This window comes from Jaculus jaculus, chromosome 2, assembly GCF_020740685.1.
Source record: "Jaculus jaculus isolate mJacJac1 chromosome 2, mJacJac1.mat.Y.cur, whole genome shotgun sequence".
In the NCBI taxonomy this organism is placed as follows: Eukaryota; Metazoa; Chordata; class Mammalia; order Rodentia; family Dipodidae; genus Jaculus; species Jaculus jaculus.
This window is the reverse complement of record NC_059103.1, coordinates 130,768,956-130,788,076: the sequence shown is the minus strand read 5'-3', so window position 1 is coordinate 130,788,076 and position 19,121 is coordinate 130,768,956. Positions and strand designations below refer to the sequence as shown.

Sequence of the window (19,121 nt, the reverse complement as noted above, 5' to 3'; positions counted from 1 at the left end):
AGTCTACTCAAGCACAGCCATTCCCAAGCCCTGCACCTCCAACTACTCACTGTTTTGACTGTGACTTATTCTATTAAGAAAAATGTGAAAAGTGGAAAGTTTAAATGATGTTTAAGTAAGGATTTAAACACCAGGAAATAAGCTATTCAGAACAGAGGAAACACAAGCACAATCCCACTCTGAACAAATGTCTACTGTCTTATAAGTATGTTGGGTTCTTGGGGGTAGCGAGGAGGACTCTGACCATCAGGACTGTCAGTTCTGGTCTCTCACAGAGTGACCAGTCTCTCCTGTCTAATATGTGCTATTTCTTCATGTGCTATTATTATGCAAAGAAGTTTAAGGGATGCTATGGTGTATAACAAAAACTGTTTGTCAAACAGATTCTAATCCATTAATAAAATGTGAGGGCAAATAGTTTAAGTATCCAAATGTCAATTAAATTGTTTGATGTTGATAGACCTAAATGAATTTTTACTCACTAGTGAAGGCGTTTTTTACAATATAGCATATAGCATATAAACAAGTAAGAAAACAACACATGGAAAATCTCAACCAGATGAAGTCTTTTATATAAATTCAGGAAGTATATGATCATACAGCCTGTCCTCGCGGACCACTTGAAGGAGAGTCCTGCCATGCAGAGTTGTCTTTACTTGCAAATTCAGGTTTATTTCATTGTAATACAAAGTAGCCCTTTGATACCAACTTGATCCTTCTATACAATTACTCCACGCCTTTAAGACCACTTTCTGCTTCTAAAAGTTCATGCCATTTGTGAACTGGCAACCAAAATTTAGTAAATTGCTTTACAACAGTGTTAATAATTAATTTCTCTGAGAGAAAATGGGAAACCCTTCCCAAAGTAGGATAAATCAGATTCCTACATTTTTTGCCTGATTATAATTATAAGAATAGCTAGCCAATCTAACCCCATGAAGGACAAGTAGCAGCAGATAGTTTTCATGGGTTCTCTTAAGCAGTTTCAGTCTTCAGCAAAAAACTTGTGGGCCCCCCCAAAAAAAAACTCAAAAGAAAGGAAAATGATAGACATAAACATAGGGGATATTCTTTCTACCACTAACTCTATTAACAAGAGATCATACTGATATGGAGAACACAGCATTAAAGGAATTACAATAGAGTAAAAAGAAACTCAAGGACAACAGGTCTTGTCACAACTCTTGTAAAGATACCATATACCCAGCACCAAAGTATAGCAAATAACTGAATACTGCTATTGCCACAACATGCCACCAAGTGATATGTCTACAGAAATGATGAATCAAAAAAACCAAGAGAGGAAGAAAAAGATAGAGCTGTCTCTTCAGAAACCAGACAAGCGTATGATAGGTATGGTTTCAAACTGCAGATCAAAGGTCTTAGAACATTCCAAATTTTTCAATACCAGATGACCAAGCCAACTGAGAACTTGCATTTAGAAGTCTGACTGGCACCAATAGGGCAAAACCTATGTGTGTTGGAACTCAACTAGACTGTTATCACTGAGGTGATGGGTGGCTTAACAACTAATAGCATAGCAACAAAAAAGACTAGAGCAAGCCGGTGAACTTCCCATTGTTGAAAATCCTATGACTACACTCTGTTGTGAGACAAGATGACTGCTTGGGACATTAACAGTTTGTAAGTAACTGAGAGTTTAACAGACTGTATCACAATATTGAACAGGCTTGGCAGATGCTCTTCATAGGCATCAATCAAAACAAGAGCAGCAGCAAGTCATTAACCATTCTACTGAGGTTTAATGGCATCAAAAACATGATCACTGACCAAGTCCATCATCTTGAGTCCTTCCAACAGCTTGCAGTTCCTATTCTTCAGCCTATGGGCTTCATCAATGACCACACAGCGCCATGGAATACTCCGCAGCTCAGGACAATCAGTCAAAATCATCTCAAACGTAGTGATGATGGCATGGAACTTATAGGATCCCTTTATCACTCGACCCTGCAAGAACAGCTTAGAGTTATTAAGCATTTAATGACTATTAGTAACTCTGAGATGAAGAAACAGCAGCTAAGTGTATGTATTTATCCCTCTGGGGACCTCTATTTCAGTTAACATACACTGGTTTCAAGTTATTTTGGAGGCTACAGCTGTTATGGTAAAACAGTTTTAAAACACTGCCCTTTTAAAAGAAATTAGAAAGTTGTTCATAAAATTCTGGATCAAATTTCCTTATAGATCACATATAGTGAAGTCATTATAGGCAACTCTCTCTAGTTGTACGGATCCTAAAAGATGAAAGGCCAAGGGAGTTGGGTACTAAATGAGATCTAAAAAGTTTAAGTTTTGGGCTGGAGAGATGGCTTAGCGGTTAAGCGCTTGCCTGTGAAGCCTAAGGACCCCCGGTTCGAGGCTCGGTTCCCCAGGTCCCACGTTAGCCAGATGCACAAGGGGGCGCACACGTCTGGATTTCGTTTGCAGAGGCTGGAAGCCCTGGCGCGCCCATTCTTTCTCTCTCCCTCTATCTGTCTTTCTCTCTGTGTCTGTCGCTCTCAAATAAATAAAAATTTGAAAAAAAAAGGAAAATTTAAGTTTAACTATTTGTTAAAAAAATTAGCTTTGAAAAATTCTTTTAACTCTCATAAAATAAAACATTTGAAGTAGAAAAAAACCATTAACTAGGATAAAAGTTATAATTTCTCAAATCTAAACAGATTTCAGTATTTTCCTCCTTTGATTCATTGTAGGTCAAATTTTCTACTTAATGAAATAAACATGCCACATAAAACAAACTTTTACTTTTAATTTTAGGGGAAACATTTATTACTTTAATGCCTAACAATATTTTAGCACATATGATCCTTCCTTATGTCATCTCTAATGTTTCACTATCAATATTATTTACTAATTACAGGCAGGCAAACTAGAGTAAGAAAAAAATTATGCCAACTGTTACTAAGAGCCAAAGTATAAATCCGTCTTCTTGGTTGTACTTGAATCTTTTACAATGACTAATATATTTAATTTTTAATAACAGTGAAATAAAATGTCCTCCCTATTCATATTTAATAGTATCATTCTTTTGTTTTGGGTTTGTCTTGGGCATATGAAACAAGACTAACATATTAATACACTAAACAAAGCTTAGTGGTCAATCCAAAGATACAAAAATTTTACTCTTTCCAATTAAGTAATCAGACTGATGAAAGCTATAAAAATAAAAAGCAGTATTCTCCGATGCAGAAAGAAAACACAAAAAAAATGGGTAAAAAAAAAAAACTCAAGCAGAATTCCTAAGTTAGCAAAACCAAAGACATTCCTCCCCCATATCACTGAGATTTTGAGTTCTGAACCTTTACAATGTACTCAATAAGCACAAGGGACACCCCCCATGGAGCTTTACCTGGGGATCTTTGAAGTACATTTCATACAATTGAATGGTCCGACGACTAGCTTGACTCCCATGATACACAACCACATTCAACTCCGTCCAGGTTCGGAATTCCCTTTCCCAGTTGGGGATTGTGGACAATGGGGCAATTACTAAAAAAGGGCCATGGATTCCTTTCAAATATATCTCATAGAGAAATGTAATGGACTGGATAGTTTTTCCCAAACCCATTTCATCTGCTAAAATGCAGTTTCGCCTTTGAGAGGGAAATAAAATAGAAAAGCTTAATGAATATGGATATTAGATACTCTTATCTTTTCACATACATACATACATACATACATACATACATACATACATGCATACTATAGTTAAAATGCATATCCCAATGGCTGTCCCTCCCTCCCCCCCCCCCGCCCTTCAAGGTAGGGTCTCGTTCTAGCTTAGGCTGACCTAGAATCCACTGTGCAGTTCTCAGGCTAGCTTCAAACTCATGGCAATCCTCCTACCTCTGCCTCCCGAGTGCTGGGATTAAAGGCGTGCACTACCACACCCGGCTCGACTGGCTGTTTTCTTAAATTCAATGAAAGTCTCTTAGAAATAATTACTTTAACATACTTCTATCAATCCATGTTCATCTATGTTAAGAAATAACTATTAAGTTTTCAACATGCTTTTAAACAATTTATTAAGTATTATAATTATTTTTCATTAATATTTCAACAGCTACCAAGGAAAAGAGCTACCACATTTTATTAGTGAAAAGAAACATGTTTTACATACATGTTGTACCAATTGAAAAGTAGCCAGTTTACTCCCTCCAACTGGTATTCCCTGAGTTTGTTATTGTTTTTATACTCCCTGGAACTCTCCGATTTCTTCCAGTCATCAGCAGGAGGTCGCTCCTGTTTCAAATATAGTAAATCCCATTAGTGGTTTTTCAAAGACCACAGCACTATGCTATTTCCAAAATAAATCTTCCACCGTGCCAGTTCTTACCACACGCTCTGTTTCCGGCTCCCTGGACATGAGTTTCTCAAACTCTTCTATCTTTGCCTGATCTATGTCCTGCCGCAGCTCCCACGTGCTGTCTTCATACGGAAGTGAGCACCACTTCACCAGATAGTGCGTCACAGGCTGGGCCAGGTTTAAACAAACCAGAACTGAAGTCATTTAACCAATATTACATATTAAGGAAGAAGATGTGCTCTGCTCCATTTATCTACACCCCAAATCAGTAAGACTGAACTGGCCCACACTTTACAATTATGACCACTAAAAGTTATCTCCAGTGTAAGCTGGCAACTGCATTACTGGGCATTATCAGAACAAATAAGTTTTTATGTGAATTGTTGAAATGTTCTTGACCAAATATAAGAGAGCAGCTAATCAATAACAAGAAGCTAAATCTAAGCCTCACTTTGACCTGTGCATACCATTTATCAAGCACACAATTTGGAATGTAGAAAATCTTAACATATTTACTCATTTTCATAACTGACTAGTTTATTAAAGAATGAAAAATAGGCGAATTTATTACAAGATCTATCTTTTCCCTAAGGAAAAATATATTAGTGGTATTCAATCATATTAAGATAATATATTTGAGATCTAAAAGATCAAAGAGCAAAATACTTAGGGTAATGTGTCTCAGTAGGATTTCTCCTTTTTGTATTTCTTTTAGAAAACATTTAGGTTTGTGGATCTGCACTTTGGGATCAAAGTACCTTGACCTGGTTGTAATGTTAAAAATATTTGCTGTACAATGTAAATAAGCTATGAAACCTTTGAAGTACAAGTCAGCAAAATGAGAGAAGCAAAGATAGCATGATGTTTGAGCTCTCAAGAAATTTCCTTATACAGAATTTAGAGTAAGGGAGTTCTTTGCAAGCTCTCACTAGATGAGCAAGATCCAAGTACTTATAGTCTGCATGAGACAGCCAGGAACAGCACAACTCATGGCTATTAAGACACATACTCAGAAGTTGCTAGACCTGTCTTTCTCCTTATATCCCTATTGCGTGTCCTTTATAGCCTCATAGGGTTTGCAAAGCAACACATGAATGCCAAAACTAGGGTCTCATAAAGAGAGGCATTTTCTATTACCCCCCAGGTGTCTCATTATATGAAATTCATCATCATTACTAGGGATGACCAAGGCCAAATAACATTAAACTTTATTCTGCTACAAGTATATTGTCTTACGTAGGGAACTTTGTACTATTTGACAGGTATATAATACAAAAATGTGCTGAGGTCTTTGTAAATAATTCTAGAATTATAAAAATGTTAATGTAGTGCAGATTGAAAACTGATTTTTTAAAAACTTCAGACTAAACATAAAACAATACTTAGCACTATTAACAGACCATTATTTTTCAGTTAAATCTAGACTAAGTGCATCATGAGCCAAAGTTCTGACTAGAACCAGACCTCAGCTTCTCTAATCTCCTCTGTAAACACATGAGTTGCCTGAACCACTACTGTGTAATATAATACAAATGATCTCCTGTTACCTCTCCCCGGTCATCTGTGCTACGTGCAAAGTCCATTATCCGGTCAACTTCCACATAATCTGGATTAAAAAGTTCATCCTCAATCTATATCAAAGAAGTGGTGGGGGGGGGAGAAGGTTAAAATGTTTACTTATTTTATCAGAGGAAAATTTCACTTTATACCAGACAATAATATTTTAGGTCATAACAACAGAAAATGTGTATTTGATAAATTCTATTCTATTAAGGAAAATGCTACAATTTAGCAAAATAATTCCCTAGGAGGAAATCAAACTTCTCAGACTTTGTTAACTGAGTCTTTTAATTACTGTGTGAAACCTTTTACTGTGAGAGAATGTTTAAGAATATTTTAAATGAAGTGTGAAATTACAATTCACTAATGAGCAATCCAAAAGGCTTATGCATGCAATGCATTTAGCGTTCTTGAAAGTGCCATTTGTAATAGAGAACAGCACCATACCCAGTGAGTGGCACTGAGTCTCAGAACTACTGGGGTTGTCTGGTGCTATGGGGCATTATTTACAGAACTGTATGCAAAAGCTACATACATAGAGTTAAGATGTTTGGTAATCTTTGCCAATCGATATCAGTACCTCACTGAGAACAACAGTCTTCCCATTCATCTTGCATGTTGCAATCATGTACATGAACTGAACATGAAGCATTTGGGGCAAAGGATTCAGAAAAATGAGGCTGATATAATTGAGTTCTTAAGCAATATTCCAACAGTATTTACAAAACAAGATAACAATACTGCTTGTCCAAAAGACTATGAAAGGAGAGAATATGGCTCGCAAGGAAGTTACTGACCGAGCCATGTTTAAAGAAACCCAAGTCAGGTAAGTTTTTAGATCTGAGTTAGAAAACAAAACACGCATCATTATGTGTTGCCACAGACTAATTTGATAATATAGCTACATTAAAATGCTAACAGGAAGGCATATTAGAAGCCACTTAGACATCATTCTCATCCCCTTTTGAGAAGATTAGCTGTCAGTCACAGCATGTTCAGAGCAAATATGTTCTCTAAGCTACTATAAACCACTTAAAATGTCCACTCTGTATGCTTTGGACTGTGAAAGGCACAAATGCAAAAATATGCTTCAAGTTCTTCAGGCTTTCACACAGAGGTGAACATATTCACCCCCCCCCAAAAAAAAGACTGAGTTGGTCAGCTCACTTTCCATGGTATTACAATGAAGCACTGACTTTGTGCACAGCATCTGCATTGAGGCAAATCGTGTCTCTGGGACTTATGGACTAGGGTTGGACAAAAGCTATCTCTAAGACAACTTGTTTTTAAACATGAGTTTTCACACTCTGTGCTGAATTTACTTTTCACTGTATCCCTACCCATTATAGGTAATCTATGCATGTGATCCGTGTCCTAGTCTAAGTGAGCTTTCTGAATGGAGACTACGGACACAGGAGACTCAGGAAGCCTAAGGTGCAGCAAAGGACAAAACAATAGCCATGACCGGAAATCCGAAGGAACACAGCCAGAGGCGGTTGGAAGCCGTGATCTCTGCAGGACAGATAGCACAGGTCTGTATACATGGAGAAGATGGTTACTGTTTTCTGCTCACTCCCATTCAGAACAGAACCAGGGGCTGGTTTACCAGGAAGATAATGCTTTCAACCTCTGTACAAAGACTATACAGATAGGTGGGTGGTAGGGCCAGATACAACTCCCACAAGAGCATGTACACAGGAACCAGGGTCCAACTAAATTTCACAACTAGGACCAGGATTTAAGGACAGGAGAAAGCTTCCATGGTGCTTTTCTTTTTCCTCTCTCAGAATCTCTGGAAAGCTCAGCAAGACACAGGGCATCTATTTCTAAAAGGAAGCTACTAATTGCAATTCAACCAAAGTCCTGGACTCCTTACTTTCACCAAGAACAGTATAATAAAGAGAAACTTGGGCTCTGGTTTTCCTCAGGCCCACTCCTTTAAAGAAGCAGTCATGTTCCTAGCCTCTCAGGTGTAAGACTGAGCCATGTTCAGTAACTCACCCATTTATTGCAACCCACTTCCTTGCCACCATGCACACAGCACCACAAGACCTGCCTCACACAGGCATCCTGCCTGCGTGCCGGGCTCATGGAAATCAGGGTCCAGGAGAGCAGACTGGACCCCTGAAATTCCAGGGAGGATTTTATGATGTCTCCACAAAGAATGGAAATGTGAAATCATTCTGCAGTAGTTATTTTCAACATTTTTCATACATCTTGACAGCTTATATTCAATTAAATCTTGTTATTTAGTTTTGTGGGTACTTTCCCTACTTGGCACTGGGGACTGAACTCACAGCCTCACACTTGTTAAGATGTGGACTGTTACTGGAGTGTATCCCTGGCCCTGTTTAACTCTTTCTGGAGGAGAACAAGGTATCTGCAAGCAGTTTCTTTCAATGTGAGAGGATTCTTTCATTTCCTGGAGCATCTAAGTGAAGCCAAATTAATGATCTGAAGTCCAGAGACTCCAGTAAGCACCTTGTGAATATGTATACCTAACTGAGGGTTGGAGAGATGGCTCAGCAGTTAAAAGCGCTTGCTTACAAAGCCTGATAGCCTGGGCTGGATTCCCCAGAAACCAAACGCACAAAGTAGTGCATGCAGCTGGTGTCATGTGGCTGGTGTTTGCTCGCAGTGGCAAGAGGCTCTAGTGTACCCAATTTTTCTCCTTCTCTTTTTTTTTCTATCTCCCTCTCAAATAAATAGATATTTAAAACAACAGTAGCAGCAACATAACAGACCATTTAGGAACAGCTAGCTTGTAAATGCAATGTGTTAGGGATCTCTGCCTTTCTAGAACTTACAGCCTAAGACAGACAGCACAGTAAGGATGCTGTACAACCTCCATGCCAGGATGCCAGGGTGAACTACCCGCTCAGTGAACTCTGTGAGAGGCACACGTTTAATAAAATAAGTCTGCCTCATACTGACCCCAACATAAATTAAACTTTCATATTTACTGTGGATTTTTTTGAAGCTGTAACATCTCAACAAAACAGTTGTCTACTTACTTTCCTTACTTACTAACTGCCCTTTCACTGCAAGGACTTAATCAGACCATCAATGCTATTTTCATATAATGCCCTAAAGAAATAGGAAGAATAAGAAATTTCCTGCTTATATTTTTTTCAGTAATAATTACTTACAAGTATTCAAGTAACAGCCCCAAATGAAGCAAACTTGTTTTTCTTAATAGTTGCCTGACCTAAAATTCAAACGAGTATCTCAATAAAATAAACACTTCAAAAATTAGTCACATATTTCATACCTCTGAAAGGAATTTGTTCTGGCCCTGCTTTGATTTAAATCGCTTTATCTTTTGCTGAATTCTCTTATCCTTTTCCAGATCTTCCACAGATGCCCATTGACAATGAAGATAAGAGCTGGAAGAATAAAGCAGAATCCTTGAGATATACAGAAAGTCATCATCATGTATGTCTTTTATTTTTATTGTTTTTAAAAGGACAACTGATCATTAACAAACAACCTCCTTAGTTATTTACAGGGCTGCTAAGCAATATTCAATATAATATAAGTTTGAGAATAGGAGAAAACCAATAATAGTATGTCCCAAGCCTCCAGTTTTTACCTATTACACATTTGAAAAGTGTGTGTATGGGAGGGGGGAGTTGGCTAATAACAAGCTATTTTCATAAGTGAATGGATTACACTTCAATGTAAAACAATTAGCACTACAGGGTGGTCTTAATTATGAAATTATGTTTTGCGCCTTTTATCATTGAGAAATGAAAGGTTTTTACCAAGTTAAAAGAACTCAAACTTAAAGCAGCAATTTGTCTGGAGACAAGGGATGTAGTGTGCTCCTGGATGGTCACCCTAGACTAATTCTTTGCAAACACTCAGGAAAAAGGACCTGGGCACAGCTCTGGCTCTGGCCCGTGCCCCAACCCCAGTTCGTCAGCTTCTGCGCACCCAGTTTGTGTCTGTCCAGGAGCTGGTAACACTGTTCCTGTTTGCTTTCCATTCAAATCCAGTCACCGGCTAACATTTATCTACCTCTCATTCAGCATCACCACCCCTCTGCCTTCTCTAACCTGCACTTGAATAAACTTAACCCTACCTTTTCCTTCTCCGATGTCTTTTATTATTTCTATTTACACTATTTATATGTTAATGTTTAAAATATTTTATTTATTTATTTGAGAGTGGGAAAGTGGCAGAGTGAGAGAGAGAAAGAGAGAGAGAGAAAGAGAAAATGGGTGCACCAAGGCTTTCAGCCACTGCAAATGAACTCCAGACACATGTGCCACCTTGTGCATCTGGCTTACATGGCTACTGGGGAATCGAACCAAGGTCCTTTGGCTTTGCAGGCAAGCGCCTTAACGGCTAAGCCATCTCTCCAGCCCTATGTTAATATTTTTTGTACCATTGTCTTTTCTTTGGCCTTAATAGCTTCTGTATCTCTGTTTCTCTTCCTGGCCATGACATTAAAAGGAAATGAGATGACACCCATAGCACTTGGGAGGCAGAGGCAGGATGAAGGCTTAGGCTACATAATGAAGCCCTGTCTCAAAAAAACCAAAGGCTAGGAATGTAGCTCAGTGGCAGAACACATGACTAGTATATGCAAACCCCTGGGTAAAATTACCCAGCACCATCAAGAAAGAGGCAGATATACTTGGACATACATCTCTTTCAGAATCAAGGCACTGCTACATAGAAATTATGTAGCAATTATAAAATCCTTTCAAAATTGTTACTACTGGTACTTATACTCTTTTAAACAAACCTTTTGAAAGGTTACACTGATTTAATCCTATCACTAAATGAAAGGAAAAAAAGTTTTAAATAAAGTACCTTATATGAATTGGTATTAACCTCATGCTTAATGCACATATGCCAAAAACTAAACCTGATGGGCATGTACCACCAAAATGTTAATAAGTATCATTTGAGTAACAAAACTATACTTATTATGTGCTTTCAACTTGTCCAAATTTCTAGGAGATAAGCAATAGTGCTATAATCATAAAATAAATACAATAAAATAGCCTATTCAAAGGCTCATGTGCAGTCACATGTACTTTGTGGGATGGAGCAAACACATGTGATGTCACCAAGGTGGCAGTAAGCTGGATACAAGCATTTGTGGCAGTGCATCCAGCAATGCTCTAGCACCTTTGAACTGAGATTTCTAGTCACTGGTCACTTTGTGCACACCCTGTCGATAAACTTTCTGGAGGCTTAGTCAGAAAGACAGGAAGGAAAAGCAGCAGAATGAAAGGCTGGCTACTTTCTCTTAGTTAATTAAAACAGGAAAAAAAAAAAAAAGGATTGTTGGTGAACTAACTGCCACTAAAAATACTAGAAAAATATTATAAATAAGTATAGTGTAGAAAAATAGTGCTAATAAACAATCTGAATGAGGCCCTATGATATCATTTATGGTCACTTTGGAACAAAATTTCATTTCAAAACAGTATTTCCGTAGAAATGAATAAAATAGCATTCATACTTACTGATAAAGATGATATGGAGGAATAAAAAAAAAGACCAAATCCTTTTTGTATATTAGTGTAAAGTTCTAATGTAATGTTAGCAAACATGCTTTCATACTACATTAAGAAAATAAAACATGAAGTAGGCTTTACCCCAGAAATGCGAGGATGGTTCAGTTTTGTTAAACACAATTAACAATATACATGAATATATCTAAGGAGAGAGAAATGGAATCATATAAATCCCAATTGGTGCTGAAACTACAGTTGAAAAAATTTAATAGCTACAATGGACCCATTGTGTGTGTGTGTGTGTGTATGTGTGTGTGTGTATGTATGTATGTATGTGTATGTGTGTGTGTATATATATATATATATATATATGTATATGTGTATATATATATATATATATATATATATATATATATATATATATATATATATATATATAAAATCCAGTGTGTGTGTGTGTGTATAATATTTTTTTAAATTTTTTTTTGAGAGCAAGAGGCAGAGACAGAGAGAGATAACAGGCATGCCAGAGCTTCCAGCTACTGCAAATGAACTCCAGATGCATGTGCCACACGGGTCCTGGGGAATTGAATTGGGGCTTTGCAGGTAAGTGCCTTAACCACTAAGCCATCTCTCCAGACCATATAATGGATTTTTTTAAAGAAAAAAACTAAGATTTATTTAGTATTTCATTAACATAATGAAATATATAGACTTTAACACGAAAGCCACATCTTATCCAATAGAGAAATGATAAAGACTTTTCTACAAAAATCAGTAACTATCTTTGCTATTAGTCAATACTATATCTGAGGTACTAGCTAATGCTATCAGATAAAGAAAATATAAAATATTTTTTTATTTATTTGAGAAAAGGGAGGGAGAAAGGAAGAGGCATGTAGAGAGAGAATGGGTGTGCCAGAGCCTTCAGCCATTGTAAATGAACACCAGATGCATGCGCCACCTTCTGCATCTAGCTTACATGGGTAGTGGGAATCGAACCTGGGTCCTTAGGCTTCACAGACAAGCGCCTTAACTGCTAAACCATCTCTCCAGCTCAAGAAAAATATACTTCTTGGAGATTGTTCTGGCAAGAATAATCATAAAAACATTAAGATAGAGTACTGCTAGTGAAGCTACCAGATAGATACGGCAGATATTCAAAATGTACTACAAAACCTTTTAGCAATGTGATAGTGGTTATGAATAGTCAAACGGGTATAAATCCCAATAGATGTGTAACTTCAGTACACAATGGTCATACTTCAAATCGCTGTGGGAAAGACGTACTGGTTAGTTAGGGTGCTAGGATCATTTAGTCATGTACCACCTAATATTGTTCTGGTTACTGACAGACTATCATCTGTCTTATATGTTGTATTTAGGACTACTATCATTTAGAATGAATTACTTACATCAAGACCGTCTGCCATATTACATTAAAGGCAGCTTTAGAAATCTCACCTCCATATCTCATGGTTGCATCAAACCTCCATCTAGGTGTGGGTAAGGACATACTACGACATCCACGCAATGAGGAAATTAAGTCATGATGTGAGTTTTCAAAATGCCTCCCTGTTCTTAAGGAATGACTAACTACAATTTGGTTCATAAGAATAAACACCTAATAGATCCCATTCCTAAACACAGAATTTGAAATTGTACAAGCACTGCAAGAAAATGTGGCCTAAGATTTCTTTAACAGAGAACAGAGAAGGGCTTTTTACTATGACACATAAACCAGGTCAAACAAAAGGAAAGACTGATAAATCTAGTTACATAAACTTTTAAAAGAAATTTGTTTTTGGAGTTTCTAGCTCTGGAACTCACTTGTAGCACATACAAGCTGGCCTCAAACTCACTATACTCCTACTGGGATTATACATGTGAGTCACCACACCTAACTTTTTACATTTATAATGTGATAAACACCGTCGTAACTGAGCTGGCTGTGCTGGCATATGCCTATGATCCCAACACTTGGGAGGTGGATGCAGGAGGAACGGGAGTTCAAGGCCACGTAGGAGTTTAAGGCCAGCCTAAGCTACATGAAACCCTGTCTCAAAAAAGACAAGGAGAGCTAGAGAGATGGCTTAGAGGTTAAGGCACTTGCCTGTGGTCCCAGTTTGATCCCCCAGTACTCACATAAGCCAGATGCACAAGATGGCACATGTGTCTGGGATTCATTTGCAATGGCTGGAGGCCCTGGTGCACCCATTCTCTCTCTCTCTCTCTCTCTCTCTCTCTCTCTCTCTCTCTCTCTCTCTCCCTCCCTCCCTCCCCCTTCAAAATAAATAAATCAATAATTTTAAAAAAGACAAGTAGAACTGAAAAATGACAGTTGCAGCTAAAGAGCTAAAATGCCTCATGCATACAGAACTCATGAAAACTGAGGGGAGGGAAGCAGGACAGAGAAACAAGCAACAACCATACACAGACAAACAACAGCCACAGTCATTGAGCTTGTAAAAAGGTGTTCTTATTCACAGTAACTAAAATTTAACTGAAATATAACTTCTCACAAAAATTCAAAAGACAACACAATGTACTAGAAAAGCTGGGAAGAAACAGGTATTCTTATATATTGTTCACAGGGATACCAACTGACAGGATGCTTGTGGAAGGGAGTTTGACAAATCTCTCTCAAAACTACATGTATGGGTACACTTATGTAGCAATCTTGTATCTAGGAATTCCTCCTTAAGCTATGAGTTCCAACAAGTTGAAAATATAAATAGGCATGCATGAGAATACTCATTGTAGCACTGCCTGTAAGTACAAAAAGCCATTTACATGCTCATAGATAGTGCAGGCTGGCTGAAGAGATGTGGTACAGCCAAGCAGTGGAGTACTGCAAGTGTAACAAAGAACACAGACCATGAACAGATGAAGCAATGCCCAGATTGAGACTGGGGGAAAGGCAGAGCAAGAGGAAATGTATGCGCATGTACACATATACACATATCTCTATATATTTGCATACTCATGCCCAAATTATAGAACAGATAAACCTGGGACCAAATGAGAAGGTGGGCAGGAATAAGCTGTGCTTCTCCTTAGAGTATCCTTTCTATAGTTTTGACTTTTCAATCATGTTAATATTTTCATAAATTAAAAAAAGAAAAATCAACATGGAGTATCTAATATAATTTTAATACAAATAGAAATCAGTGAAATCAACTGCATATCAAATAGATAATATAATTAGGAGGGGTAACCTAGTAGCCCAAGGAAATTCTGAAGAGTATTATACTTTCAAGCTAAACACATACACAAAAACTCTCTCCCAATGCTTTTTCACAGACATGTCAGCAAGTAAATAATTCTGAAAGTATCTCTTGTATATTTTAGGACTAGTAAAATCAAACATGTTTCTGGTGATTGAAGGGCAAAAGTAGCTGTGAAAGGAGCAAAACGAAGGTGCCCTGAGTGTTACTGGAATGGGGATATCAGTAGCAATTAAAGGCCTTACTGTTAGCTAAGTGGGCATATTAGTAAAGGCAGGCAGAAAGATAATAAGCAGGTAAGTATGTGTGTAGGTTATGTGTGAAGAAGTGCTCACATGCACACAACAGGAGGCAGTGACTCCTCAGCAACAATGCACAAACCCACAGCTCGTATCTTGGTTCCTAAATAGTGACTCTGATATGAACACTGAGAGTCCCTGAGAAATGAGTGATTCCACAACTGCACTGGCAAGCCACAGCCTGTCTGAGAACAAACTTCAGGGCCACAGCCCCAAGTAAGTAAGGATGGGGCACAATGACAGGAGACAATGTGAATTTGGGGTGATATAAGCAAAGTAAATAATGCTACAGTACTGAAGGACTATAATTCTTTTGTTGTTTGTTTTTTGAGGGAGAGTCTCACTACAGAGGCTTACCTGGAATTAACTGTAATCTCAGGGTGGCCTCGAACTCACAGCAATCCACCTACCTCTGCCTCCTAAGTGCTGGGATTAAAGGCATGTGCCACCACGCCCGGCTGGATTGTAACTCTTTTAATATAAAACTGAGAACCTACAAGTCCCCAGTTAGCCAAAAAGCAAAAGGGCAAAAGCCTTCCTGGGCTGGAGAGATGGCTTAGCGTTTAAGTGCTCGCCTGTGAAGCCTAAGGACCCCGGTTCGAGGCTCGGTCCCACGTTAGCCAGATGCACAAGGGGGCGCACGCGTCTGGAGTTCGTTTGCAGAGGCTGGAAGCCCTGGCGCGCCCATTCTCTCTCTCTCCCTCTATCTGTCTTTCTCTCTGTCTCTGTCACTCTCAAATAAATAAATAAAATATTTAAAAAAAAAAAAAGCCTTCCTTATCCCAACTACTAAATGATGGAATTCAGCAGTAACTCTTACCATATTTAATGGGTCTCAAAGTATTCATTCCAGACACTAATTACAAGAAAAATAGGAATTCTCCACACTGGTTTTGCAATATTTCTTTCTTTCATTTTTGGGTTTTTGGCAGTGCTGGGGATTGAACTCAAGACTTTACATATGTAAGGTAAGTTCTCTACCACTGAGCTATCTCCTCAGCCCTGTTCTTGGAATTTTTTTTTCTTAACAAATCATAAAATATGTCAAAAAGTGGTTTGAGGGCTGGGGAGATGGTTCAGTGGATAAAGTACTTGCCATCCAAGTGTGAGGAACTGAGTTCGGATACGCACCACACACATAAATGCCACCACACAGGAGGCGGAGATGGTGGGGGTAGTGGGAGGCTCTTCGTCAGGATGGCTAGCTGAATTAGCAAGCTCTGGGTCAAATGAGAGACCCTGCCTCAATAAAATAAAGTGGGGTCACCAGGGGGACACAGGCCCCAGGCCACACTGACTGGGATGCCTGCCTGGTAGTGGGATTAAATGTCAATCAACGCTTAACCTTGATTCTTATTTGACTTAGTCCAGGAAACTTTCCCCTTCCATGTTATTTGCTTTATCTTCTCCTTATTCTTCCTTTCCTCCTCAAGGATTCAGCCTGAGGAAATCATGTCTTATGCAGCATTTGCATATATGTAAACTCATATTCTGGGAACACCCTGATGATGATAGTTAACATTTACTGAGCAGTTTTTATTGCCAGACTCTGCTTTTTACTGACTCTCCTAATAAAACGGACAGAGACATCTTCATCTTTTATTTGGTAGAAGGTTTTACTTCCATCCGCTTCAGAAGCATGCCCGGGCATAATCACAGTGTCCGCTACAACAAGGGACAAACCAGAAGAAGTGCTACTGGATGCTCTCAATCTCCAGGATATGCTAAATTTTAGGCTATTTCCACAGCAACTCACAAAGCCCTCTGTTTCATAACCCTGTATTTACTCATATAGTCCTTTGGTTCCTTGTCTTAAAAAGGGAAAAGTAAATGAACATTTGTGTTATCAACAGATACCTCTGTCCTTGTTATGGTGTGGTTGTTCTGGTTAGGAAGAGGCCATATTAGTTTTCATCGGGTTAACTACTGACCAAGGTGGGTAGTTAGCCCAGGTCCGAGGACAACTCATTCTTGTCTTTCCATTCAGTTTGTTTGTTTGCTTTCCGAGGTAGGGTTTCACTCTAGCACAGAGGCTGACCTGGAATTCACTCCGTTGTCTCAGGGTAACCTCAAGCTCATGGTGATCCTCCTACGTCTGCCTCCTGAGTGCTTCAATTAAAGGAGTGCACCACCACACCCACCTCAGACTTTTTTTAAGTTATCCAATTCAAAACCATCAAACAAATATTAGGAACTAACCCATATCACACCACAGCATACTGCATTTTAAAGCCCACGTGATGCCTTGGCAGAGTTCTTTGCTCAGGTGTCATACATGCAGGAAAGAGCAAGGCCCAGTCTTGGGGGATAAGCAATTTTTACTTCATTTATTTCTGTTATTAAAAAAGTTTTTACTGTCTACAATGAAATTCTTTGTGACATAAAAAAGTCAACTTTTACACATTATACATTTTCCAGAAAGAGCAACAAAACACAAGATATGAAAGTTAGTAGAAAAAAGCTACCATTAGTGAACCACACCAAAATTTCCCAATTCACACTTTTAAAAAGTTGTTTTGTACTATGAAAATATATCCCCACCCCCTTTTTAAAAAGGTATGATTTACTTACAAGTTTTTGTATTTCACATAAAATTCCTCAACTTCTACCTCCTCTCCAGACTCCTTCTGCAACAAAAGAAAATGTGAGGCACATACTAAGAAGTGCACACTGTAATAGCTCAGTAGCACCAGCGTCCTCCCACACGAGCACAGAGTGGCCTGAGAAGAGAAGCAGAGAGCCTTCGTGGGAAGCTGAGCATGCTGGGAGCCGTGGGAGGTCCATGCAAGGAGGACTGACGCACTCAGGCCCATGCACACTGCTCTCTACTCGAAGCGCCGGAGCGCTTAAGACATGAATCATTTTAACTCCTCCCTAACCACATGCAGCTTCATTCACAACAACCTGACCCCAAACCTGGCTTTCTGCCAAACCCACAGTGTTAAGTAGATGCCAAGTGTACCATTTTCTCAGGCAGCAGCCAATTAGCAACTGCTCTCCTGAATGCCATATGTATTATTTTTGGCTGCCTCATGGCAACTTTACATTGTGGGTTTTGTAATGTTTTAAAATATTTTAAAGACATTTATTTCTCCATATAGTTAATAACTCTAAACATGAAACCATATAAAACTAAGCCTTGTTCTCATGCTGTAATTTCAGTGCATCACTATTCATAGTTTTAGTTTTACTCAATGGAACAATTAAAATCTCTCAGACAAGATGTCTCACAACATAGCAGCCAAATAAAATTAACACTTCAAATAATATGCTTAGGTAGGTTAAAACTGTGGAACATGTCAGCCGAATCAGGAGATTTCAGAGTTAAGATCATCTATAACATCTTCTTGATCCTACCTATGGTAGTGGAAGGAGAAGATAATATTTATATACATTTAGACATCTCTCCCTCTTCTGCTTTTAATTTTAGGCTGCTAAACAAGCCATATGTGACTTTCTTCTGAACATGCAATCAGATAAAGCAGTGATAAGAAACAGAAATACCCCTTACAGGTGTTTCAGAAATTGCTTTTACACTTGCACAAGAATCCCCAAGCCTGCCTTGAGGGTTATACATAGGTACTACGCATCATCATAGATGCTTGGAAGAAAATTAAAGCAAGTTGGAACATGGGACAGGTCGAAGAAAAGAGCAAAAGACTTCTAGTGGATAACTAGACTGGTGCAGGTCCGGTTCCACTCAACCTGTAATCTTCAAACTAGTCCTAAGACTCCAAACTTGAGCTTTCCTTTAAAACTTTCACTTGGGGCTGGAGAAATGGTTTAGAGGTTAAGGCGTTTGCCTGTGAAGCCAAAGGACCCAGGTTCGATTCTCCAGGACCCATATAAGCCAGATAGATGCACATGGTAGCATCTAGAGTTCATTTACAGTGGCCAAAGGCCTTGGCATGCCCATTCGCTCCCTCTCTGTCTCTCTCTGAAGTTAATTAAAAAGAAAAAAAAAAAAAAACTTTCAATTGTACTAGTTAAGCCTGAATTTTGAGTAGTTTTCCACAAGTCAACAATACAGCAACTGAATATTCGGGCAGGAGTATGTACAACACCTACTAGTATCTGACTGTGCCCTACTAGGTCTATCTATGAAAGAAAGCAGTTTTTAAGCCAATATAGTTGGCACACCATTGATGTTATAGCCTTTAGTGTTAAAAATGAAATGACTGTTGCATACTTACCATAGCCAGCCACAGAAACCTAGAAGGGCTTTATAAATATT

At 38.5% G+C, this 19,121-nt stretch overlaps 1 protein-coding gene across 3 annotated transcripts in view; it reads right to left on the bottom strand.

Moving 5' to 3' along the window:
- Chd7 (chromodomain helicase DNA binding protein 7) overlaps positions 1-19,121 on the bottom strand; it is a 202,830-nt gene that overhangs the window by 41,447 nt on the left and 142,262 nt on the right. For all 3 annotated transcript variants that reach the window (XM_045142576.1, XM_045142578.1, XM_045142577.1), the window contains exons 7-13: positions 17,459-17,514; positions 9,159-9,273; positions 5,875-5,958; positions 4,358-4,495; positions 4,142-4,263; positions 3,371-3,614; positions 1,792-1,968 (exon numbers count right to left, since the gene is read on the bottom strand). In XM_045142576.1, the coding sequence (XP_044998511.1) occupies positions 1,792-1,968; positions 3,371-3,614; positions 4,142-4,263; positions 4,358-4,495; positions 5,875-5,958; positions 9,159-9,273; positions 17,459-17,514 (936 nt within the window). The remainder of the gene's footprint in view (positions 1-1,791; positions 1,969-3,370; positions 3,615-4,141; positions 4,264-4,357; positions 4,496-5,874; positions 5,959-9,158; positions 9,274-17,458; positions 17,515-19,121) is intronic.